The sequence below is a fragment of the Petromyzon marinus genome, chromosome 29, assembly GCF_048934315.1.
Source record: "Petromyzon marinus isolate PM22_M1 ecotype Great Lakes invasive population chromosome 29, UKy_Petmar_22M1.pri1.0, whole genome shotgun sequence".
NCBI lineage: Eukaryota > Metazoa > Chordata > Hyperoartia > Petromyzontiformes > Petromyzontidae > Petromyzon > Petromyzon marinus.
The window spans coordinates 3,219,776-3,246,016 of NC_133695.1; the positions used below are offsets into that span (position 1 = coordinate 3,219,776).

Consider the following 26,241-nt stretch of genomic DNA (forward strand, 5'->3'; position numbering starts at 1 on the left):
CTCGTTCGTAAGTAGAGGAGTCCCTGTATTACTACTACGTTAAAAAAACAAAACACATCGTTACGCATCGCAGCGCATCTGCCGCGGGGGCGGTGTTCGTGGAGGGGAGGTCAACAAGGACGGCCGGCCCGCGGTTCACCTGGCACGGACGTCCCCAGCGCGACGAAGACCACGGCGGTGACGGAGTCCTTGAGGCCGATGGTGCATCCGAAGTGCGAGGCGAGGTCGCCGATGAAGGCGGTTAGGAGGCCGATCATGAAGATGGAGACCAGGAAGCAGGCCCAGCCGTTGAAGTACTCCGTCGGCGGCACGAAGGCAAAGAGGACCTTCCAGAAGACGGACAGGAAGTGCATGACGTAGTCGAAGCAGGAGGGCAGCTTCTCCTCGCCGGACTCGTCGTCCTCGTCTTCGTCACCTTAGGGGCGGCACGCCAGGACGTCCCGAGGCAATGGGCGAGAGTTTTAATGCGTAAGTAGGCTTTTCGAGACCAATATTATCCGTAGAAGAGTTCATGTTGTTGTTGTTGTTGTTGCTGCTCGGGGTTAGAGCGCGTAAATATATGCACGTGTCGTTAACCCCGCCACCACCACCACCACCCCGACACGGCCAACCAGGAGGAGTCTTTCACAACTCTGGCTGTCGCCTGATGAAGCTGGTTGCAATAACCAGCGAAACTTCGTACTCGAATGGTAAATGCTGTGGGTTTACTCTCTAAACACAGCGGTGTGCTGAGGAAGCAACGCATTGGCACGTTCTGTTTACGTGACAAGCCTTACTAATTGGCTGTGTCGGGTGGTGGCGGGTTTAACGACACATTTATATTTTTCGCGATCTAACACAAAAAAAGCTTTATTATGGGTAATGGATACGAGTTAACACGTTTCATGAATTGAGCATAGTTATTGTTGCTAAGAGATTTGGGGGAAAGTGATGATGATGATGATAGGAGGGAATTCCAGAGTGGAACAGTGCGAGGGAAGAAGCAGAATGAGAAGTGAGGTGACCTGCAGTGTGGTGAGTGGGAGTGTGAGTCAGTGGGTGGGAGAGTGAGAGGTGAGTGAGTCTTGCTGTGACCTGCAGTGTGGTGAGTGGGAGTGTGAGTCAGTGGGTGGGTGAGTGAGTGAGAGGTGAGTGAGTCTTGCTGTGACCTGCAGTGTGGTGGTTGAACACAGTGCGGATGAGACGAATCAGTGTCTGGTTAACCGAGTCCGCACCATGGGCAGAAGAATAAACGAGTGAAGTTCACGATAACTAAACTAATGTTATTGTTTTACCAGGTAAGGCCCACTGAGCTACATGGCTCTTTTTCAGAAGCGACCTAGCCACAAATGACAGCTCAACGAAGTGGGTTATCACGTGGGCATTTGATAGCCACAGCGAAATACTCTGAACGCGTGATGTTGATTCTAAATCGTCGTCTTCCATCGTGTGCGTAGCACTCCGATCTGCCTTCTGGTTCTACTGGGTGTCGTTTCGGCAACGTGTTGTCCCGACATTTCTCTCCACGTTCCCAATTGCAAGAACAGTACGCAGGCAAGCAGGCCACACACACGGCCATACAGAGGTTCATAGGATGTGATTATATCCAGCGCTCCTGCAATTATTGGGGTGTTCTGCGAAGGAAAAAAATAATATCTATGGAAGCTTCAGTCTCCAGAAAATAAGATTTTGTTAAGGGTAAGATGAGTAAGCTATTTGTCGTGGCCTTGTGTGGGGAGAGGATACCGCAAATTATTCCCAACTATGTCAATGCAAAACACCTCTCAAAGAACCATGTAAATACTTTTTGATTTAAAGCTTTCGTGACTGCAGTGATTCATATTCTTGGTTCTTTCGGTAAGTATATGTAAATACTTATTAATTTGACCTATAACTAAATATATAGAGGGCCGCAGAGCTTGGAGAGGGAGTTGGAAGTGGGGGGGGTTTGCATTATTAATACTGATTGCGATGGGGGTAGGAACCTTCAACAGGACTGAGATCAAAGCGTGCCACTAGAGGGCAGCATCAGACTGCTGTCGAGAAACATCAATGGTGATAATTTGAAATGAAAACCCATAAATAAGAGCCTGAAGGGCAAACCTCCCAGCAGTCTAAGCTAGAAATTTGCTATGATGCCACTACTTCCATCTCGGGCCAACATTCTGTCACCCACGCAGGTTTCCAAACCCCCCACCCCTACTCACACCACAGCACAAAATCCTGCACACGCGCTGATCTACGGCCATCCGCGAGCCGAAGCCCCATTAAAACTATCTTGCCAAACATCCCCATGTTTAGCAAGACCCTCAGACTCAATGAATCCCTCCTTAGAAACAACACATCATTACCATCATTATTAAAACGAGCACGGTTTAGAGAGACGCTGCTGTCGATGCTGCTGTTGAGCAGAGGCGCTGCCCGCCCCCCCCCCGAACTCCCACCACCCCCCAAACTCCCCCCCCCCCCCCCACATTTCCGTTGTATCTCACGGACGATTTCAGAGGTTCGCTTTCAACGTCCAGCCGCCGGTGAAGGTGGGCGGCCTCGTGCAAACAACCGCGCACAAAGGCCACTTGCAAACGACGACGCGACGCACCGGCGCTGACGGTCAGCGCGTCCAGGAACTGCTCCCTCCACGAGTGCGTGCCCACCACCAGCGCCAAGTTGGTCTTCTTGATCAGCTTGTCGACCGTGCTCTGCGGGGCGAAGGGAGGGAGCGAGGTGCGTGTGTGCGAGACAGCGAACAGGGGGGTGGGGGTGGCCGCTAAGGGAACGGAACGCGATCGCAGGCGCGCTGTGGTGGTGGGGGGGGGTGATGTGCCGCGCACGGCCCTCGAACGGAGGCGGCACCGTGCCCCCCGCGTGCGCGTGGTCACGGTGTCGCAGTGGGTAAGCGGCGCGTCGTGGCGAACGAAGGGAATCTCTCGCGGCCTCGAAAGTGTCGGCGCACACCGCTAATTAATTGCGTCTCAGCCTCGGCTCTGACGTGACGCCGTCTTTACTTTTAGTCCACCTGCACCAGCCCAGCATGCGCTCTCTCTCTCTCTCTTTCGTGTTGTGCGCGGTGCTTTATAGCGCCACAGCGCGTGGATTTGTAACGTTTATTTTCATTTGTTTTTGCTGGTGACTTTGTGTATTTCATATCGAAATCGCCTCCAGTGCTGTTGCTGCTGGCGGCAATAAAAGTTGTTTAAAAGTCAAGTCTGTCTCTCTCTCTCTCTGTCTCTCTCTCTCTTTCTGTCTCTCTCTCTCTCTGTCTCTCCCCGACCAGCAGACGCCCGCATTTCGCGAGGTGCCGCTGCTAGTTATGACTCAGCCGTTCACCGGCTGAAGCGCGGGGCACACAGACAGATATATTACGTGGGAATGAAACTCATAGCTGGGGGACGTTGGCAAGCAGCGGATGAGTAATTTCCCGAGTGCCAGGTCAATGTGCCTCGCCCCACATTCCGAAATCGTTTTCCTTCCAATTATTAATTATATTACTTTCGTGCCGGTTGTGCGCTTCAGCGCTGCAGCCGGGCGCGTCCCATTGCGCGCGAGGGAGACTCGACCGCGGACGGCAGAATCGCTGTGACGGGGATGGCCAAGAGGCTCAAAGGTCGCCCCCACCGCCGAGATGCTGGGTTCGAACATCGGAACCGTCAGAATCTTTATTCATACTGCAGGAGGAAATTCGATGAGCTATGATGCTCTTTCTTTCAAAATAGATGTCCAGTAGGGGTGGGTTTCAGGCACCCGTGATTTATCCGGGTTTTCAAGTGCAGTGAGTTTATATTATCATCCCAACACACACACACATGTTTAATGGAATGCGATGAAGTCCGTAGTGGGATGTGTGGGAAAAGTGCAGCGCTCCTCCTCGGGTTTGAGACGAACGAAAGTCACTGGAAGGAATCTCGGCAGTAGTTCTGTGACATTATCTTTTGTGGGCTGTTCTCTAACACAAGGACGGGTGATGCAGTGCTCTGGAAGTTTTCGAACAGACACCTTGGTCTCATTATATGACACCGAGAAGACAACTTGAATAAAACTGGCAAAGAGACACTTAAAAATATATGTTTACATAATGTGGCGAGTGGGGTTATGGGAGAAAATGTCGGCTTTAGGTTCACGCTGTCCGACTTGCAAAAGGCTGTCACCTGGACCAAGTTGACGGGAAGTCGGCTGCTTTCGTGCGCAATCTCCGTGAAATTTCTCACTCGGCGCGAGGCACCGTGTCCAAGGATGGTAAATATAGAAAATTAATAAATAACGCAGTTATAAAAAAAATCACATCAAAAATTGGGAAGCAAAAAAAAACCTTGTCACTGAGGGCTGCTTTACGGATTGCAATTCCAAAGGACACACTTGACGAGGCCGCGATGGCAGACCGCAGTGGCCTTTGGCATAAACACAGTTCAACCGACTTGCACTTACATACATAGGCACACGCGCAGCACTCACTGCTTGCATGCTGTGCTTATTGATGAAGAGTTTGGTTCATCATCGTCATGAGTCCGCCGCTGGATGAAGTTCGCTTCAAAACTTCCAAATCGTCACTCTAAAGTGTGCAGTTGAATTCGCCGCTTCGAGTGTCGTGTTGGCTTCGTCATCTGCATCGTTTCTCTAATTCTTGTTTTTAATCCATGTGTCTTTTGATTTGGTCCTCCAGCCGAAACGTAACATCGGCGTTTAATTTCCTTATAATTTTAACACATTGGTCTTATGCACACGCAATTCAGTGCGCGCAGTTTGGGCCGAAAACATTGTGAAATGGTCGCAAAGCGACATTCGATTCCTATTATGTTGCGTGTAGATTGGGCCTTAACATTGGGAGTTGTCGCAATGCGAGATTCCATTATTTCTACGTTGAACGCAGCGACCCAGAGATCTCCGAGAGGCAATACGAATCAAACCGGAGCGACGATTATCGACGCAGGTACATTGTGAACGTGAGTATCGAGTTGTGCTCGATGCCTTGCAATCGAACGCATCGTTCATCGAGACCAATTGTATCCATTCGCGCTCAGTCGATCAATAATAAACAAACATCAAACATACCGAGGTTAATCAGAAGCCACGGGTTAATCCGCTGCGTCGATTCATTATCACCCCCCACCCCCTCTCTCTATCTCTTCATTGGTGGATTGGCTAATATCGGCAAGATCGGTGATTCCGTAGCAGTCCGCTTTCGTTGTGACCGCACCGCCACCGGCCGCCTCTCCCACCTTGAACTCGTACGATTCCTCGATGATGACCTCCATGCGCGGGTGCTCCCCCAGGACGGGACGGCCCATCTCCGCGATCCGCTTCGCCTCCTGCTCCTCCACGCTCAGCGGCTTCCTCTCTCCGTCCTCTGCGCGGCGCGAACGGGGCGACCACCGCCAGCGCCGAGAGAGTGGCGAGAGTGGAGAGAGGCAGGGGAGAGAGCGCGGAGAGGAGATAGAGAGAGAGAGAGCGGAGAGGCCACGGGAAGTCGCGTGGGCTCTCACAGCTCGGTCACGCACAACTCCGGCTCACTGCCGGCTCGTAACATTTCGCGAGGTCCTTCGCAATAACATCGCGCGCGCATTTGTGCCTGTGTGTGTGTACTCGTGCGGGAGTTCTGTCATTCCGCTGCTGGATTGAGGGGGCTTTGCCACGCCGTGCTGGTTTGCGGGGGTGGGGGGGGCGTTACGTGAGCATCCTTCACGGCCACACCGAAGTGCCGTTGTGCCGGTGCCTGGCATGCAGACTCTGGGATAGAGTTGCGGCGCCGCAAAGGGACCTTGCTGCAACTGCCCTCTGCTTACCAAGCGGGTCGTGTGCATGGTTGACCGTCGCTAGCTTCTCCTCTGTGTTGCTATACCACCCGCGCAGCAACGCACATTGCATAGGCGATGCATCACAACGCGGCATCGCTTATTCACTTTCATTTTCTCTTTGCGCTCATGTACGTATCGTCGAGCGAGGCTCACCACCGGTGCCGGTATTTGGAACGTCAACGTCGGCTCGGGGTGACCGTGACACGGCTGCTGACCCCCCCCCCCGCCGGCCTCCCAATTACAGCGGTGGCTCGGAGCCCGCTTCGTTTGTGCAGTGCCAGCTTTTATTCACCCCCCCTCCTCCTTCCCCCACAATGCATTGAACGTTGAACATCTGGCACGGTGCAAACAATCGTCACGTCAGTGGGGTGGTGGTGGGGCGGGGTGCATAGCAGATCCCAGCACCGCGACAGCCTATGCATTATTTATCCAAGTACATACGACCTCCCTCCTCCCAACGCCTCCCCTGCTTAAGCCATGTTGGTTTCAAATAACTGTCTCAACTCTGCCAGTAGGGTGGCAACCTATGTGTCTGTACGGCTGTACCGTATTGTGCTGCCGACCTCCTCGATGCTTCCCTACTTCACCAAGACGCACTGACCAGCGTGAAGTACGGGCGAGGAACTGCCACGACCTGCGTGGTGCGCGTGGGGGGAGTTCAGGGGTTGTCACTTCCGAGGTGCAAAAAAAACAAATCCAGCCCATATTGTGGGGGGAAAAAAATATCTGACAATACCGGGAGAGGCGGGGCACTTCGACAAGTAAATGTGAGTATTATATGGTGGATTGTTACGGTATTACCATCAACAATAAAAAAAATAGGGGAGTTTTAATGACCCAGGCAGACTTGTCTATTTTTTTAGGACAGCAGCTACCTTCTCTAAAAAGAGAATAATCAAGGGGAAAGCAGGACAGGTGGCGACCATAACCTGCCAGTTTCGTGTCCCGTGCAGGGACTCATGATTGGCAGTCCAGGATGTGGAAAACAAAAATGTAAAATAAAAATAAAAACCTCACGGAATTTTTTTTTTATATAAACATAAAGTTGAAAAAGTAAGTTTGGCTAAAACTTTGTCGGGTTGAGATGGCGAAGTGATTCTTCTGAATCGGATCTTCTATTGGTCCATCTCAACACGTCTGGGTAACCAAACCTTCTCTGCGAAATGATCAAGAGAGTGGAAATCATTCTCGAGTTGAATCGTGACAATGTATCTCATCGTGCTGCACCGCCTGAGTGACAGGTGTGCAAAATTGAAAATTGAGGAGAAACTAAAAAAAAATCCAGATTAATTTAAGCGACAACTTTATAATTACGAGGCAGGCTAAATAAACACGCGCGATGCCAATACGATTTAGCAGCTTAAAGCCTGCGCAGAGTACAGGCATTTCAATTAACTTTAATTGACCGAATTTGCATGGGAAATATTGAAAGATGAATTTAATTGAAGACAAAAAACTCACGGTGGTCACTGCCAATTCTACTTTCTGCCTGGTCCGCAAAGTAAGATGCGTCGAGGTTGGCCAAACGTGCTACACGGTGCGTGTGCATGCTCACGTGTACCAGCACGCGCGCAGTGGCGGCGCTCGGCGCATGCAAACAAAGCAAAGGCTGAGGGTCCCCAAGTAGTCCAAGGGGCCCTGGATGCTTGTGTTGTTGTGGTTAGTTCGTTGGCCTTGCCCCGCACCGTTTGGCTGCGTACGGTGCGAACGAAGTTCAACGCACGTACCTAAACCGAATAGCTATGCATCAAAATATCAGCTCAAATTGAAACCAAATCGATATAACAATTAACAGGAGCTGATTAAAACTTTCTGATCACTATCTTGTCTTTATCTCTCTTCTCTCGTCTCCTTACATCTCTAGCCTTGTTGACATTTCTCTTATCTTAGCACACGTTATGGCTCTCGCGTTATTTCTCATCTGCCATCTCACAAGGGATTTGCACGTCAATTTCTTCTCAGGGCTCCCAATGGGCCACCATCACCACTGGGAAGCCCGCTTCGATCTGCAGTATAACAAACTTTATTCGGGTAACGACTAATTCTGACCAGCACAAACCAATGATCTATGTTATTGATGATGCTCTGTGTATGACTTAGGTTAACAAACAAAACACCGTGAGTGAAAATTTTCACCACGATAATCATGAGATTTTTTTGTTGTTTAAATGCCTAAACTATTCAAAGTGATTTCAGGTTGTAACGCGCGCCGTTCGGCACGGTGCCGATCGAGCAAGCGCTCGTTCTGACCGGTGCCAATCAGGGACCTGTTGTATTGACGATGAGACACGGACGATCGATGACCTTTGAACTCAGCTACAAAAAACACAGCGACGATGCTCCTCTTGGGATAGCTCCGTGGTGCGGTGGTGATGTGGTCGTACGGCTAACACCAGTGACGATTATCTGAACCGGCCATGGGCCTCCCCTAGGTCGACTCAGCCTCAAATGAGTACCTGGTGCGATGATTAAACATCGCCACTGGGGAGACAAAGGCGGCCGGGCGTGGTGTTGGCCACCCACCCCCTCGTGCGCCGTGCCGGCCTTTATAGGTGCTCGCTAACCGCACTTGCCCCTACAGTCTGTGAAGGCTATACGAGGGATCTTTGTCTTTGTGTGCGTGTGTGCGTGCGCGCGGCATGGCACCGCACGCACGCACACACTCGCCGTCCGTCCCTTTTGAGGGCGCTCACCTCCGGAGGCGACATTTACGAGGAGCGGCGGGGGGAACATTTGTGCGAAACCGCCGCCCTCTCTGCCCAAAAAAAAAAAGGCATCAAAGGCTCCCGCTGTCGCGCGGCTGACGGCTTCGGCGAACGACGTGTGGTCGGCGAGGCCTGTCTCATCGAACGCAAGGGGCTGCTGCTCGTCAGCCGAGTGTGGGGGTGGTTCTCATCACGAGAGTGTTTTCCCTGGGGTTTGCGCTCTTGTCGAAAAGGGGCACCCCCCAGGTTCGAGCCCACGATTCCAAAACGGCCCGCACAATTTAATGAGTCGTTCGTCACGGAAATCTGCAATTGACATTGGCGATTAATTTTGATAAACTCTTTAGCATCCGCGCGCGCAATGGTTGGCAACGCGGGGACTTGCAATCCGGAGGTCACCGGTTCGAGTCGACCCTCGAGCGTAGCAGTCGAAACAACGGCGCCAGGATCTTGAATCCCTCCCACCCACCCCCACTTCACCGCTGTTCAGTCAGCAGCTGAAAGGGGTGGACTACTGCACAGTTACTTGATCAGCAGGCCGCGTTTGGTGGGGTCAAGTGTGGGTGCTCCCACCTATCCCAAGATGCCTTACCCAGCATGAAAGAGAAACAGTTGAGCGAGAAGCCTTTCCACCAGCAGTGGCGTGAGCAAGCACTTTCAAGGCTGCACCTTTACCCTAACCGTCTAATGACTGGAAAGTGCTCTATGTGAAAACAACGATAACTCTTACGCCTGGAGCTAGGATCATTAACCCAGATACGATGATGCATCAACGTTGTGCATCGGTGATTTGGGGTTGTTCTTATCTTCTGTAATAAATAGGCACTGCAGAAATTAAATTATACATTTTACATGTTTAGGTCAGTCGACACTTCAACTATGGTTAAGATAATTAGTTATAAATGCGTCAATGGCATGGCAGGCATGATTCCTCTTAAGAATAATTAATTAATCGCATTATAAATGGCTCGCGTTAAAATCAGCATCGTAAAATGTTTTTATACGAATATGTGATTCTTTCTTTTTTTCTACTAAAGCCTACCTCCCAGTGCACAATAAGGTTTTACTTAAATGGATTTTCTGGCACAAACGCGGATATTGGAAACTGTTGTTCATGTGCGTGTACGCATGCATGTGGCTGCGTTACTCAACAACAGCCTCATTTTTCATGCACGGTCCATCCGTAATGCAACTAAATTCAAAAAAATCGATTCAACAAAACCTTGACTTTTATCTAATTCCTACAAGGGTACATGCTTCAACCCATTATTTGGAATCCAGGGCTCCACTTTTACAACGCAGAGCTCGGTTTTAAGAAGTGAAATAAAATTTGGACGGGACACAGCGTCTCAGCGTAACCACGTCTCAAGACGAACAAATAAGTGGGACACATGCATCACAGAGGGAAAGGGATCCGTATGTGTTTTGTTTGTATATATGACGTAACAGGAAAAGGTGCAGCCCTGTAATTAAACGAAACAATTTTTTTTTATTTTATCAGGAAGGGCCCACTGACCTATGCAGCTCTTATTCAGAAGCGACCTGGCCACATGTGATAGCTCAACGAAGTGGCTTATCGCGTGAACTTTTATAGCAGCCAAATAATCGAAACGCATGTTGATTCTAAATGCAGCGGGATCGAACCCACGACCTCCTGTATACCAGGCGAGGTAGTTAACATCTCGCCACTGCGGTACCCCACGGTGGCTCGTGAATCTGCTGGCCGTAGGGGTCCCGTTAGGGGAAGCTCTAAAGAGAGGGTATTTGGCTTTCTCCTCCTCCTCCACACTGGCGAGGCATCATGTAAGAGGAGAAAGGACCCACACTCTTCCCCCACCACACTGCAATCTGCCGACAGACGACTAATTGTGGTGCGTTCCGGGAGATCGCATTTGCGATCTGCGTGTCGCAAGTCCAGTGTGCTGACCCATCGCATCGTGGCGGCAGCCACTGCATATACATACATACACACCTACGATATGTTAACACTGGGTTTGATGAGGTTCACGAATTGTATGCTTTCCACGTGATCCCGCTCTACGTTCTCCAATGGACTTGAAAGGAAATTGACGGCAAGTACGTGCCCTTTGTGGACAACTTGTGAGCGACAGTGATGGAGATCCGGGATAATAGTGGGCGTGGAGGATTAGGGTTTAAGAAGCCTTGGGCTGTGTGAAAATCACACACGGGTAAATGTTCCCGAAGTTATGGTTTGTTTATGTTTACGTAATGTAGGTTAGCGTTTCAACAGTGTATATGGAATACAGCTGTAGGTGAATAAGTGTTGTCTCTTGTACCTTCTATAAACTTTCACACCGTTTACAAGAAGTGCACCGAATGTGTTTTGACTATTATTACTGCGGCTACGTTAAAACATTGGTAGTATTTGTATCCTGATTAGATAGCATGAAACTCTGATTGGGCTGACTAACAACATGACTTGATCTTTATTCCACAATAATAACTATGCTGGACCCAATAATATACGAAATACATTCGGGATAAGTGTCGGAGTTCAATATATTCAGTTTTCACATTTTTAGGGACCATTTTGAAAACATTTTCATATTTTGCGGATCGTTCGCGTTATTGCAATCATTTTTAAGTGTCATCAGGCCGACGCGACGACACGTGACACCACTTTTTGGCAGGAAATGCATCGCATAAGTGGTGGCGCTTCCCGTAACGGCAGATTTTCCCAATTAATCCAAGAACAGATATTTCCCCCGGTCATCTATTTCACAATTTAGCATCATGGCCGGATGTTACAAAATTTCATCTGAAACTCATCCCTAGTTTCTGTGTACAAGCAATGAGATTATTGATATTATTTTTGAGCTATCATTTGTGGCCAGGTCGCTTCTGAAAAAGAAGTGAATACCTCAGTGGGCTTGGCCTGGTAGGATGGGGATGGTTTCGTTTCATTTGTTTGTGTCTGGGTGATTTGTTGACCTGTCTTGTACTTTGCACTGCTGTCGTGTTGTTATAACTGTTTGTTGTTGTAACGTTTCTACCCGCGCCTATTGGATATGTGTGAAGAGGCGCTTTATAGCTCCTCGGATCCTCCGGTATAAATACATATTTTGATTCTGTACATTTCATATATATAGAGTATTCACATATTACTGGACAACAACTGGCACTTGATTTTACATATTATTGAGCATCCATTCCTCCATGTCTACTGCACAGACGGTTTGTGGATCTGTCGCAAATGGGGATAAAAATGTAAGGCTATGTGCGTCGCGATAGCCTCAATTCGCCATCGTGCATGGACATTTCCAACATGTGTGGCGGTCTGCGGCATTGGCTCCCGGTGCGCGTGTGAAAGGAAGCGTGGCAATCGCGCAACGTCAACAAACACGTCGACTTTCGCGGCCAATATCATCCATAATTGTCATCGGGCTGTCCGCCCGATGATCCTCGTCGTAGTTACCGGTGAAACGTCGCCCTCGAATTGTAAATGCTGTGGGTTTTACTCTCGAAGACGCCGGTGAGTGCTGAACTCGTAACGAATTGGCACTTTTTTCACTCCAGCGCTGTCCTCCAGACAGTCTCGTCCCTTCACCTGATGAAGGCCGCTTGTGTTGTGGCCGAAACGTCGTGATTTTTGTTATTTTATTTTTTACCTACGTGACTTTACCCAATAGAACCAAAGAGTATGGCACGTTTTAGTTTACGTGACAAACCTTACTCGTTGGCTGTGTCGGGTGGTGGTGGCGGGTTTAACGACAAACATTCACGCAATCTAAACCCCCCCAAAAAACCCTCGCATTGATTTAAAAAAAAATGTTTCGATCCGCAGCGTTACGCAATGGCCCACTTGGCTGCGAAATAATTTTACACCGCCAAAAAACAAATCCTACGCTCACAAGTTTTATCCAAATCAATCGATTGTCCACACTTTTCGTGTAGACCCGATTGGTGCTTTTCAGCTCAATATCAGCGGCGTGTAAACACAGATTTCAAGAGCCTCCATTCCTCGGGAATCGATATTTTTTGTGCCTGTAAATGCAGCAAATTATTATTTTTATTTACGGGCTACACAATAGTGGCGGTGGCCCATGGTAAGCCAGAGAGAATGAAATTAAATAAATATTTGTTTTCGCGTTAACTTGAGCCAGTGCCCTGATTTACAAAGTTGGCTTCGTTTGAACACATCTCAAATGTGTGATTACACAAACGGGTTCATAAACATACAGAATGCAACCGCTTCGACTACGAGGGGATATGGATCTTGTCAGCTTTTTTTTCGTACAAAGGCGTCAAAATAAAAACTATATCGAGTGCACAAACATTTTTTTGTTATTTTTCATATCGTTCAGGTAGACTTTGTCTGATGAAATCTAAACATACGTGAACCGTATACCCGGACGAGCGTGGAATGCGATAGAGGAAGTTCATGTTGCAAGGGAGTCTACGAGAGATCATTGAACTAACAAGTCAAGAGAGTTGTGTAAATGTCGTGTGGTCAGTATTCATGGTTAGTTTGGTCACAAAGGGGTTACGCTGCAAACCACACGCAGTTTTACACAACACGTGCGAATAATGTGTTGGCACCGCATCAGACGTGTTCTTAAAGGAAGTCAGCGCAGCCACTGACGAACAGAGAAGGATGCGTGCATTGTAAAATGGGCTCATTAGTCCCGTTGTAGAGATGAACAAAGGGCCAGATTCACATCTTTGAAAAATCAAAGCCAACCACATCGCCGTCCTGATTTCCGGCATACTCTAGGTTTCCAAAAAAAAAATTCATTCATAAATGAAATACGGTTTGGTCGAATTAAAGTTCTTTGGAATATAGCTCGGATGGATACAAATGTATAGGGCATTTTTTTCCCTCATAATTCGTAAAACAAATTAATGGTAGGACATAATGAATGAGTATGAAGTTAATATGACCTACAAGTTAATAGATTCCAACCAATCACAGGCAGCTTTAATCAGGAAGCCACTATAAAAGCAGCCAGTATCAGCTGTTAGAAAACCAATTCCTATCTGAAGGATGGCGAAGCGACTCAACTTAGAAAAATATCAACATTTATTTTTAAAAAGCAGAGCTGTTGCTCGGAACTTTTTTTTTCACGGAAACCCGGCGAACGATTGTAACGGGGAGATGTTGCCGTAAAACAAATGTCCATCGACAACACGTGAATCGAGCCCGTGGAGTTATCGAGGTTTGGTTATTAGTTTTGGTGGCATTTAAATCGACAACCGAAGGGGTTTCTACCTGAAAAATTCACGATGGCAGCAGAAATTATATTCTCTCTGCTCTGTATTTTCCTGTACAGCGGGTGGCCTATAGATGTTTTTTTTCACATTCAGAGGGAGGAAAACATGTCATTGTAAGACAATAATCAGTGGCGTGGTATTCGTGGACATCGAGAGTAGAAATGAGATAAGCACAAGCCGTGAACAACTGCAAATTTACAATCGATCATCTTTATGTCAGAAATAATTGATGAGATGCAGTACGAGGGAGTGGCGGTTCTTACCCTTGAACATGCCACCTGGCAGATTAATGTGGAAATGAGAGCAAAACAACGGAGAAAATATGAGAAACAATATGCAAATGAAATATTTAAAAAACATGTTATTTTGGAATATATTTTCATTTTAAAAAAACAAGCATTTATTTAAAAAGTGTACGAGTATTCTTCACACTGTGCGACACGTTAAAGTTAATACTTGTACGATATATTATTAACGAATAAGCCTCCTTAAGCACATACTAAGTCAAACAATGAAGCGACGTAATAACGATGTACATTTTAAATATTTTAAAAATACGTGAATGTCTACTAAAAGTGTACGAAGTATGTGAGAATAATTACTTTTCCGAATAGGTTAGCAAATTCCTCATACCTGTTCTCACTAGCTCACCTACAGACAGAAAACGATAAATATCGCATAGTCGATTAAATCTTCACATTTTGAATTACCACGATGTTGAAGGAAGATGCAATCCAAAAATAAACAAATGTCCTCGCGCACTGGGTAGCTTTTCGCTGTGGTGCCCTCTAAGCGCCCCCATGTGTTTTCAGGTTGCACTGCGTGTTGCTCGCCACGATGTCCGACGTTTCGCGATGCATGCTTACGCCCAAACGCACGAGAGTGCCATGATAGTGTACGTGCCCCGTAACTTCGAGAGAATTTTCTTTTTATCTCGTGATGTTCAAGGCATGGCCCCCTGAGCGGTAGCACGTTCGGCTCTTGTTGCAGAGGCTTGCGGTTCGACTCCGGCAGGCCGCCTGTTTAATTAAAAGCTAAATTAAAATTTTTGTTTATTTGATTTTCACCAGATAAGGCCCACTGAGTTATACAGCCACAGACGATAGTTCAACTAAGTGGCCATTCACGTGGAAATGTATGGCAGCCAAACACTCTAAACGCGTGGACGTTGATTCTAAGTGTGGAGAGAAAAAAACAGAGGATCCAGAGAAAAATCCACGCGACCACGGCGAGAACATGCCAACTCCAAATATACAGCAGCAGTAGGCGTCAGGGTCGGGATTGAACCCATGCCCTTCTCCATACCAGGCGAGGTAGTTAACATCTCGCCTCCATGACGCTCTGCTGCTGGTGCATCAACCACGAAATACACACCAGCTGCTTCACAGTGGACTTTTAGGATCCCCGTTGGTTCGAAATTTGGGAATCGCTCACAAATTACTTGATGGGGGGAAATGTTCAGCGATCGCCGCCCCTGCTGCGAAAACTTAGCAGGAAGCTCCCGAAACACGCAACTTGGATACCTATCTACAAGATGCGAGACATTCGTGGTTTTTGGATTGCATTTTTAAAACAAGAACAAACAATCGAATATATATTCTTAGTTTTTTCGGTAAAGTCACGTTGAAGAGAAACAACAAAAGAACAAAATATATATAAAACAATAAAAAATTCTCACGACGTTTCGACCATAACTCAAACGGTCATCATCATACACCTGATGATGACCGTTTGAGTTATGGTCGAAACGTCGTGAGAATTTTTTATTGTTTTATATATATTTTGTTCTTTTGTTGTTTCTCTTCAACGTGACTTTACCGAAAAAACTAAGAATATGAATTACTGCAGTCACGAAAGCTTTAAATCAAAATTTAATCGAATATATATTTAAATCTACGTGACTCGATTTGCATAGTGTGTGTGTGTGTATATATAAACACACAGCCCTTTGGTCAATCCACTGCTGGATGAGGGCCGGCCCCTTCCGTTCAGGTCGTGGAGGTTACGTTTACCATACGTCACCTCGCCGATCAAGTGCGGGTCGGTGAGCGTAGAAATGGGAGCATTGAAACACGGCACAAAAAAAATGGATTTCGTCACGCTGCCCTCTGCCACCAAACCACTTGGCACAGGCATGTAGCAGCGCGTGACAACCTGGCGTGCATCGCCGGCGCCAATGCCAGCACTATCCAGGCTCGAGGCTGCTTAGCTTGCAAGATCAGACGAGATCGAGCTCATTGCGCGTGAGTTGTCCATCGTGCGCGTACATATGTAGCATTGTACACATATGGCATGTCTGATAAATAACCGTGGTAATCGTGTTTCGTGATTGGCAAAAGAAGCAGCGCGTGGTGGGAGAACAGCTTTGAGAACGACAGTGGAAACGGAATGGAATCTTACCAGGCTCTTTCAGTAACATGGCTGTTCAAGCAAGAAATGAGAAAACACAAGAAGAAAAAAACGGCGATTGTAAATAAACGATACGAGGAAGGAAAGACAAACAAATGTGTGCGAGTCTAGACGGTATTGCGGAGTTAATGATAACGCCTCTGATTCTAATCTTACCGCTGACCGCATGGAGGCAATGGCGCGGAAGTTTAAGAAAACCTTCACCAGCGTGCCAACTGCTGCACCTGGGGATCGACTCGAACCGGCGGACCTCTGGCCTGCAAGTTCGATTGCGCTAACCAACGCGGACGGGTGAACTCCGCGGGGGTCCCCACCCGCCGCGTTCTGGATGAAATTCCCAAATGTCATTCGTAGAACTAAAATCAAGCGCGTCCACCTCCCCCCCCCAACACTGCCCCAGAGTCCGCCGTCACGCTCTGGTGAAGTTGCGATGCTGCCACGGCTGGGTCAGGGCACCGAGCGGCGTGACCCGCAGGCGGTCTCCCGCGTGTCGCCACCGCCAAGTGGGGGTGGCGGTGGTGAGGACGAGGCGCTAGCGGGCGTTGCGACTTGCCAGCCTGTCGTAGCGTTGCTTCGTGAGCGTCCCTCGCGTGCGATGCGAAGCGTGGCGCTAAGCCCCCCCCCCCCCCGCGGCCCAACGGGTGTTCGACCGCACCCGAGTGCGTTTTTGAGTTCTTCTCTTATCGCGGTGGCACGGCGAGCTTCAGGCGACTCGAGCGGCCCTTTGGAACAACGCGTGCCGTTCGTTGCGGCTGCTGTGTTTTAAATTGTAGCAGGTGAGGCCCGCTGAGCTATTTTGCAGAAGCGACCTGGCCATCACAAAATGACGGCTCAACGAAGTGTGGCTTATCGTCATCGCGTGGAAATCCATTGCAGACAAAGACTCTAAGCGCGCGATGTCGATTATAAATGTGGAGGGGGGGGAAACCGGAGGACCCGGATAAAAATCCACGCGACCACGGGGAGAGAAACGCAAACTCCAATTACACAGCAGGCGTCAGGGTTGGGATAGAACCCACGACCTCCTGCATACCAGGCGAGGTAGCTAACATATCGCCCCTATGTTAGCTTGCGTTCCACGTTAGGCGGAAAGTGTTTTCGTAAAAATGTGGTGGGTGGGAGGGCATATTCTGGCGAGTGATTGACTCCATCATATCCCTTCACCTCCAAGGCCAGCCACTATTAAGTGTCACGTAAAAACGATATATGTTTTGAGACACCAGCTGGCGGAGTGATGAAAGTTAGATTTCCTACGAAAAGTATAAATATTTACGCGATCTAACCACAAAAAAACCTCTACTATGTATAAATAAGATGTTCGCACTAATTTGAGCGCACGCGTGGTCAGATGGCTGGCGACTGCAAATGTAGACATCTCCCCAGAAGCAGAATGAGCAATCGCTGCGTATGACGATGATCCTCAGCCCCCTTTTAGCTTATCGCGATTGTTGCTGCATAGCTCAGCTGCGTCTTGCCGGGTTGTGTCACGCATCGCCCCGCTTGACATCGGACGTGGAGCGAAACGTCGGAACATCATGCCCGAACGATCAGCGGCAGCCACCCCGCAAACGCGACTGCGAGCTACGATTCTTCGTCGTTTAAAACAACAACAAACGTCCACTTTGGCTTCCCCAACCCCACGTAAATCTTGTGAGGTTCCTTTGAGCGGGACATTGTATCCTTTGTGAAAGGCGGACGCTGTAGAGATGTGTTCTCGCCTCTTATTTAACCCCCCCCCCCCCCCCACTTATATCAACGTAACATTTTCATTCACGTATTCATAACGGGGATGTGGCGTGTGTTTTTGCTTGATAAGGGGTTGAAAAGAAAGAGAGAGAGAGAGAGGGAAAACCCAACCAAATATCCGTGCAGGAAATACCTTTACGCAGCGAACATCACAGGGCTCGCGGTTCAAAAGGCCAATAAACAAAGAAACAATATAAAGAGAGAGAGAGCGGGGTAAAAAACAAAACCATGCATACTGGATGAGTGTCACTGCACCACACGATAAGAAGTGGGGAAAACAAACGTGCTGCAAGGCTCCACAATTTGAGGCCCCAAACCAACGCAGCTCACAAACGAATTTGTGGCGGCGGGGCGGGGGGGGGGGCAAATTAATGAAGAAATCAGGAAAAATAATTAAGCGAGTTTGGAATGTCGCGGTGGGTCACCACGCGTAATTGTACGAATGTATCGTGAGCGAATGGACACGTTAAAGGTGGGGTCTCTTTTTTCTTTACAATAATGACAATTTACAATAATAAAAAACAAAAATGATCATAAAAATAACACCACCACCACGGCAATGGACTTAATCATGGGGCGGGATGACGATGGGAGTGTGCAGATCGATAGCGGAAGGGGTTGTAGTTCCCGAACCTGTCGTGCCTTGGTCTATCCACCTGGGTTCGCCAAGAACGAGAAAAAAATTATCTTGCTTTTCGTATTCTTCATCGTCTGTTATCTTAATGTGAATTGTCTTTCTGTGGGAACACACAGAGGGATGGGGGTGGGGGTGGGTAGGGCGGGGGGGGCAGAGGTTTTGTTTGGGGGGCGGGGAGTGAGTTGAGGAAGTGTCACAAGGGAGAGTGCATGGGTAAGGCAGTGACTCGGGTTATTAAACCCAACGCGCACACACACACACGCGCATGCACCTGGCACACGGCTTAACCTTTAGGGTTAGTACGGATTAGCATGGCAGGGTGAGTGGGTCGGCCAACAACACTTGGACAAGTCGACTCACTTCGCCTTGCAATAAAAAAAAACCAAGCGATTAGTCAAACAGGTACAGTACATCATTGACGTCCTGGCGCCTAGCGATATCACATGGCGGAACACCGGATGACACGTTTGAGATAGACTTCCATTCACGTCCTCCGAGAAGTCAAATTGACAGCGTAATTATTTTGAATCGAAGATATTTAACGTGAAAAAAATTCCAACGTGGAACTCGTTAATTTCACCATGTGATATGTGAAACCGGTGAAATTAGCGGCGTTAGGGAGGGTGGAGCGCACACAGAGTTAAGAATTCCCACGCAAGGCATCGTGGGTATACAACCTTTTCTTTCGCTCATCTCAACCATCCGCGGCTCGCCAAGCTCAATAAACATGTTCTTGTTTTTCTCATACTCTTCGTCGTCAATTACTTTGATCGCAATTATTTTGCTGTAAAGAAGAACAAAGTAACACAACAACAACAAATCACATACCGGGGGGGGGGGGAGAGAGAGAAATAAAACACCCACGACAATAATTTGGGTTGATAAAAATATTAAAACACACACTTCGCACTTACTAATTGGCAGATGCATTAATTTACATTGCACGGACAATTCATTAATAACGTTGTGGATTGCATCACCCTCCCCATCCGACAGTCCCCCCCCCCCGCCTTCCCCTCCAAACTCTACAAATGGCTCAGAAACGCATCGTTACAGTTCGTTCAACGTAGCGCTGAATCGTGAACCAGCTCAGCGCGGAATCCAAAACAGCGCTTCGAAATGCAACGCGAATATCATCAGCAAGGCGGCGTTATAGCCTCCCGATTTACAACAGCTGCTCGCGAATTGGATGACGTACTCTGCAATGATTTCATTTCGTTCGCGGGAGTGGCCTCGTGGTGCGTGGTTCCGTGGTACCACGGCGGGTGCTGCTGTTTTGCGTTAAGTGGATGATTGTTCAAAGTGGCGAGGTGTTTTAGACTTTGGCGGCCACGACAAAGCCGTTGGCGCCGCTTCTCCCCTGTCGCCCTCTGTGGCTGCAGCGTCAAAATTAATTAAAAAAACGTCTCGCCGAGAATAGCCGGGGACACGAAACACAAAACCACTCGCTCTCTCTCTCTCCCTCTGGCGTGCACGCGCGCGCGTGAACTCATAGCCACATCGGCGTCAGTCATTTGCATTGTCAAAGTGACGAACTGCTGCCTTCATTATAAATGTATATTTATATTAAAGGAAATCTGCATACGCTGTTGTTTTTCTGGTCGATCGTACCCGCGCGCGGGTGTGTCACGCGGTAATTACGCGCGCGATTTCCCTTTCCCAAAAGCTTCGCCGTGTTTAATTGGCTGCTGTGTTGATGTTCGATGGTTATTATTTTTTATTCTGGCACACACACTCGCTCTGGTCCGCCCCCCCCTCCAGTTAACTTATTTTTTAACACGTATCTGATAGCGTGTCGCCTAATATCCAACACTCCTACTGACGTTGTCATCCGTATCGTGCCTCGACAGGCGAAAATGTGTCTAACATTCCTGCCAGCGGTGTCGCTATCGCGTGTGCAGGCGGGGCGAGTGTGCAGGCGGTGCAACTGCGCCGGCTCGCCACAGGCCCGGACGGGGCCCAGAGTGCGTGGGAAGAAGAATGAGTCAGCGGCAGGCCACGATTTCACTCCTTGCGCCCTGGGCCGATGCCAACCACCACGCTTCGAGGGCACGGATTCGTGCGAAGGGATGTAGGCGCACCATTGGTTGAAGCACTCATCCCCACGAACGCACGTTACCCCCCGCCCCCCCCCCCCTTGCTTGAACTCATTCGTTATTCATTCGGTGTTTAAACAGTTCTGGCGCTACACGTGACAAAAGGGATGGCACGGAATCATCTGCCAGGAACGCAGCAATGTCAGAAAGAACAAATATGAAATGTACAGCGGCAGTTATAGCAGTTGCAGTTGTTTTTGTATTGTTACAGACAGGCATTTGAATCATTTGGCGGGACCCTGGGGTCCCGCAAAAAATCAGGTCAATAATTATTATTTTTCTTCAGTCCGCCCCACTACGTGACCCCGACAGCAACGCGCCGCCCGCCCAGACTCGCCGCGCCAACAAGCGCCAGCAGCAGCAGGCGGCGATCGACACGATGGGCGCCACCCCACCGGCCAAACGCGAGCCCCGGGGGGCGTCCGCCGCAGTCGCGCGCGGCGACGACGCCCTCCGGTCAGCCGTCGATCCTCAGCTTCTTTGCCAAGGCGAGCCCGCCGCCCCCCCAGGCAGTGAATTTAACGTGTTTATGTAATTTTTCAACTTTTACGAAACTGAGTGCCCCGAGTAGCTCTCGACGAGGCCAATCGATTGACCACTAGTTTTGTTGTCGGTAAGGAGAGACTCGTGTCGCTACGCGGTTTTTCCAACCCCGGGTCAGTGATGGGACCCCGAGGTCCCGCCAATTGCTTCATTTGATCTTTTCTCACTCGATATTTTCCGGGACTCTGGTTGACTGGAGCAGGCATGCGGCCAGTAGCCACAGCCACGTGGAGAGGGCTGCTGGATGCAGTGTTATCGGGTGTGCGCAAATATGTCCATACACGGCTTAAATGAACAGCCCTGGTTATATCATCATGAGGCCTCCTTTGCCAGTACCAAAATATACTAATAGGGGCTTTCCCCTTTTTCCTGGCAATAAAAATGACACGTTTTGCAAGGAATCATGTTTACATGAACCATATAATACTTGCAGTCAAATGCAAACAAAAAAACAATACTCTGATAAGCCCTGGTTATAGTTATAGTCGCAGTCGTTGTAGCTGTTAAAGTTATGTAAGCCCTGGAATGATTCGACGCATTGTCACCAATTGGTATTCCGATTCTATTCATTAATAATGTATTTTCTTTTTTTACATCGTATCGCCCCTAATGGCTGCAGGGGTCACGTCGAAGTACAAGAATGAGAAAACCATCATTCGTATATGCACGCGTTTTCAATGCGTATCTCGTGAATGTAAAAAAAACATGTTTTATCCACGAATCTATGCATCGTCGACACTACCTCTAGTGGCCAGTAGATAAGAGAGGACACATCGTATCTGGAGCCAAAAACAACCACGTAAGAATGCTCATCTCGTCAAGGAGCTATCGAACAAAGGCGGTGGCCACTGCATCGCGCAGCGCCTTCTGATGCGCTTCTGCGACCGTCTGGAACGCTCTCTTCCAATTTTACGAAGATATGAACTTTGAAATCTAGATTGAAAACTCATTTTTTTTAAACTGCATTTTTGTGTGTGTTTAGTTTGTTGTCCTTCGCCGCACATCCGATTAGCGCGGTTGTCTACGTACAGTGCGAAAGAAGTTCAAAGTACATAGTACTGTACATACAGTGTAAATGGTATTGGCCAAACATCCCCAACTCCGTGCAAATCGCTCAACTGGGATAAGCCCGAAAACAGCAACATCGTCGCGTGCTTCCAAAATGGGCAGGAATTCCCCCCCCCCCCCCCCGAAAGAGAGTTTTGAGACTCAGCGAGTTTTCTACTTTCCTGGGTAATACATTTTAAAAACAAAAACTATAATATAAATCGATCTCCAATGATGGGAGGCAGGCAAGCAGGCAGGCAGGGTTAAGGCAGAGTTTTCTGGAAGGCTTGTCGCATATCAACCCCCCCCCCCCCCACCAGTGCCAGATTATCCTGGTAGCAAAAGTAGCTACATATGTAGCTACACAAGTGCCGGATGAAGCTAGTGCGGGGCCTGTAGCAAATGTTATGAAGGGGCCCTAAATAACAAAAAAGCCAACGTAAATATTAAAACACAAATTTGTTTACTTGCATATTAAAGTAATTGTATTTTTTCATTTGCTATACGGCCAGATAATACGACAAATCGCTAGCCTTAAGCACCCAGTCGTTCGCAAAAGTTGAAGGCAGTATAGTACTATAGTAATAGAGCAAGTGCACAATCACTGAATCGGAATGTATAGCTTGAACGCATATGTAGATACATATGTAAAGTAGCTACAACATATGTAGTAGCTACTTTTGCTACCAGGATAATCCGGCACTGCGACCGCGTACAGCGAGCGACACCCACGTAGACGACAACAACAACAACGCCGCAGCCGACGCGCGGTGAAGAGGGTTCGAGATTCTACTCTCATTCATGCTCCCATTGTGTTCCGTGTTTGTGTGTGTGTGCGAGTGTTGGGATAGCAGTGTGCGCCTGTCAGTCACCTCAGCCAGTCAGCCCAGAACACGTGGCGCGCCTGTTCCCGTGACCTCCTGCCAGCCAGCGAGCTTTCGACACTTCACGCGGCCTCGAGGTGCACACCTAGCCTGGCACAAGAGCTGTCGTGACGTCATCGACACTTCGTGGCCAATGGCTGCGGCGGCTGCTGCTGTTGGTGTAGGGATGGCTCTTTGTGATTGCTCAAATTGCGCATTGAGCATGCGCTGCGTGAGTATCCCAGCTCAACTTTCGTGCCATTGCCATGATAGGCCAAAAGATAAAGGCGCAGGCCTGCAATTGCTTGCTCACGCCACCGCTGGCAGAAGAGTCTCCACTAAGAGGGAGCTCTAGAGAACTCCTCTAAAGTATATTTCTTATTAATTATTATAATCACTAGGTGCTTAATTAGTTATTTTGCTGGGTCTGTCTGTCAAGCTCGGCGAGCTGGAAACTACTTCCACGCCGGGCACACCGCGTCCGGCACACCTCTCGCTGTGGCATTTAAATCGACGGGAATCGCTCCACACGCACAGCGTAGAGAGAGTGAGAGGGAGGTGGGTCCACACAACCTTGGTGGAGCGACCGGTCGCTCTCCCGTTTCTCGCCGTCGCTCGAAGCCCGCGACGGCCGCACTCGGTGCTTCTTCGCTCTGCAGGGAAGCGTGCGAGCGAGCGAGCGAGCACGAGAGAGAAAAGAGAATTTCCTGGGCGCATTTCTTACCAGCTCGAATAAATCATCCCGTTGATTGACTTGTGCGGCGCACGTGCGCGACAGGCCGCCTCGCTAAAATCGAACGCTTTCCATTATCATGCAAATTCGTTTCGAGTGGACGCGGCTCTCTCTCTCTGTGCACACAAAAGGTGCGCGGAGGACAACGATCTCCCGTGTGGCCTCCGCAGGCTGTCGAGGGGGGCAAGTGCTGTTGGCGAGCAACTTTGGAGGGCGAAACGCGCAGCACACGTGGAAGGATGAGTCAACCCGCGGTGGGGGTGTCTAGGGCGGGGTCAAATAAGTACCGCTGATGTCGGTCGTGAACTTTGGGATACCCGGGTTCGTTAAGCAGCCCCCTAACCGCTGCGCTACCGCTTGCACCCCACTCTCTCACATTCCGGTATATAGAGAAAAAGATCCCCCGTATAATCAAAACAGACTGTTGGGGCGAGTGCTGTTAGCGAGCATCCATAATGGTCAGCAACGCTACACGAGGGGGTGGGTGGCCAGCACCACGCACGGCCGCCTTTGTTTCCCCAGTGGCGATGTTTACAAACCGCGCCAGGTACTCATCTGAGGCTGAGTCGACGTAGGGAAGACCCGGAACTGGTTCAGATAATCGTCACTGTTGTTGACCGAGCGGGAATCGATCTTGGGTCCTCTGCCCGGTTCGTAGCGCAGTGCCCTAACTACTGCACCACCGCTCTTCACAATGATTGTATACACGCGCACACACGCATGCACGCTTCCTATTCTCACACACACGCTCACATACACGCAAATCCACAACCGTGCGCTTTTCAATCAGTGAATAGACGCAATTAGGTGTAGGACATTTGTGTCGCATTCAGGATTAATATATGGCGAGTGGCTAACAGCAAAAAAAAAAACACTTTTCATAACCGCACAATGTAGAATGATCTTATGTGAAGGCGGTGTGCCATCGGGGGTTGTTTGATCCATTGCCTCAACTATTAATATCAATTGTCAATCGAGCGGTTTGTGTTTTTTTAGTGTACGCGGATATGCAAATTATACACTCGTGTTACCTTCGGGCTTTAATAGAGCGAATTAAACTGCATGCACGAATGAGATTGGGCAACAACAAAAACAATTAAAACGAGGAGGTGAAACAGAAGGGCTACTTGAATCGAATCGCAACCCCACAATTGGCGAGATTTTCATGCGCCGATTCACGCAGAGGAGATGCACGCGAGAGAGTCTGACTCACTTTATGTGGCCATGGACAGATGAACAAACATTAACCATGGATGCGAGCACGTTTGATAAGAGCTAACCTTAATTCTATTTACACCTGGCACCTTTAAAATGCAGCTTTACTGGAACGTCCCAAGCTGATGGAGCAGAGTGAGACCGTGAATATGGGCTCTCTTAGTTTAACACGTAGGCTTTCGCAACCAATATCGTCCATAATGTGTTTTGGGTTAGATCGCGTAAATATAAATGTGTCGTTAAACCCGCCACCACCCGACATAGCCAATTAGCAAGATTTGTCACGTGAACAGAAGAGAAATCTGGCTTTCTGCCTGATGATGCAGTTTGTAATTACTGGCGAAACGTCGTACTCAGATTGTGAATGTTGTAGATTTGCTCTCCAACACACCGGTGTGCTGTACTATTAACGAATTGGCATGTTCTGTTTACGTGACAAACCTAACTAATTGGCTGTGTCGGGTGGTGGCGGGTTTAATGATACATTCATATTTACGCAATCTAAACCAAAACAACCTGTATTATGGATGGGCTTTCTTACATTTCAGACTCTGAGTCCTTTCTCAATCTACTGCTGGTTAGTAGGGGTCTCCCCGTGCTGTGAGGGTTGTGGTGGGTTATTTGACCTTGCTTCAACATCTTGCTCAGTGAGCGTTGTTGGGGGCATAGAAGTGCAGGACAATATTCGCGGGCGCGCGACCCTAAGGCAACGACGCGAATATTAATATCTGTCAATGAATAAATCTCTTGTATAGTAGTATTATTGAACTTACGTTGCATTCCCAGATCTGATGAGATGAGAAGCATTTCGGATTATTTGATGTGGTTAAAGAACGGTAATAGTTTATGTTAAATGCCCCTTCAGCAAAGGTTTATAAACAGGATACATTTTGTTGTGTTTGTTAATCTGCTACAAATAAAGCTACAGACATCGAGATTGTACGATCAAAATGGAATGTGAATATTAAACAAAACAGCAGGGTTTCTGTTTGTGAGAGTTATGTTCTTTTAATCGCAATTTTTTTGTTCAATTAAAAATGAGGTGTCAATGCATGTTTGCCAATTCAAAATGAAAAGACCCCATTGCCTGACACAATTTGACAAAAAAGTTCATTATTTTGACCCACAACATCCTGACGTTTATTCATGGCGTGCAGCTCATCTCACTGATTGACTTGCGTGCAGTGCACATCAGACAGGCCGGCTGGCTGGAGTGAGTGTCGTCTATTATCATGCAAATGCGCCCT

The 26,241-nt window shown here is 48.4% G+C and overlaps 1 protein-coding gene across 5 annotated transcripts in view; it reads right to left on the minus strand.

Moving 5' to 3' along the window:
- LOC116947340 (sodium/calcium exchanger 1-like) overlaps positions 1-26,241 on the minus strand; it is a 214,683-nt gene that overhangs the window by 17,480 nt on the left and 170,962 nt on the right. For 3 of the 5 annotated variants that reach the window (XM_076070460.1, XM_032962953.2, XM_076070462.1), the window contains exons 3-10: positions 19,175-19,281; positions 16,106-16,126; positions 14,339-14,356; positions 13,969-13,983; positions 13,704-13,772; positions 5,193-5,320; positions 2,579-2,678; positions 140-415 (exon numbers count right to left, since the gene is read on the minus strand). In XM_076070460.1, the coding sequence (XP_075926575.1) occupies positions 140-415; positions 2,579-2,678; positions 5,193-5,320; positions 13,704-13,772; positions 13,969-13,983; positions 14,339-14,356; positions 16,106-16,126; positions 19,175-19,281 (734 nt within the window). Of the gene's footprint in view, positions 1-139; positions 416-2,578; positions 2,679-5,192; positions 5,321-13,703; positions 13,773-13,968; positions 13,984-14,338; positions 14,357-16,105; positions 16,127-18,493; positions 18,598-19,174; positions 19,282-26,241 lie in introns of those variants that run through there. The other 2 variants (XM_032962968.2, XM_076070461.1) reach the window with 2 other exon arrangements.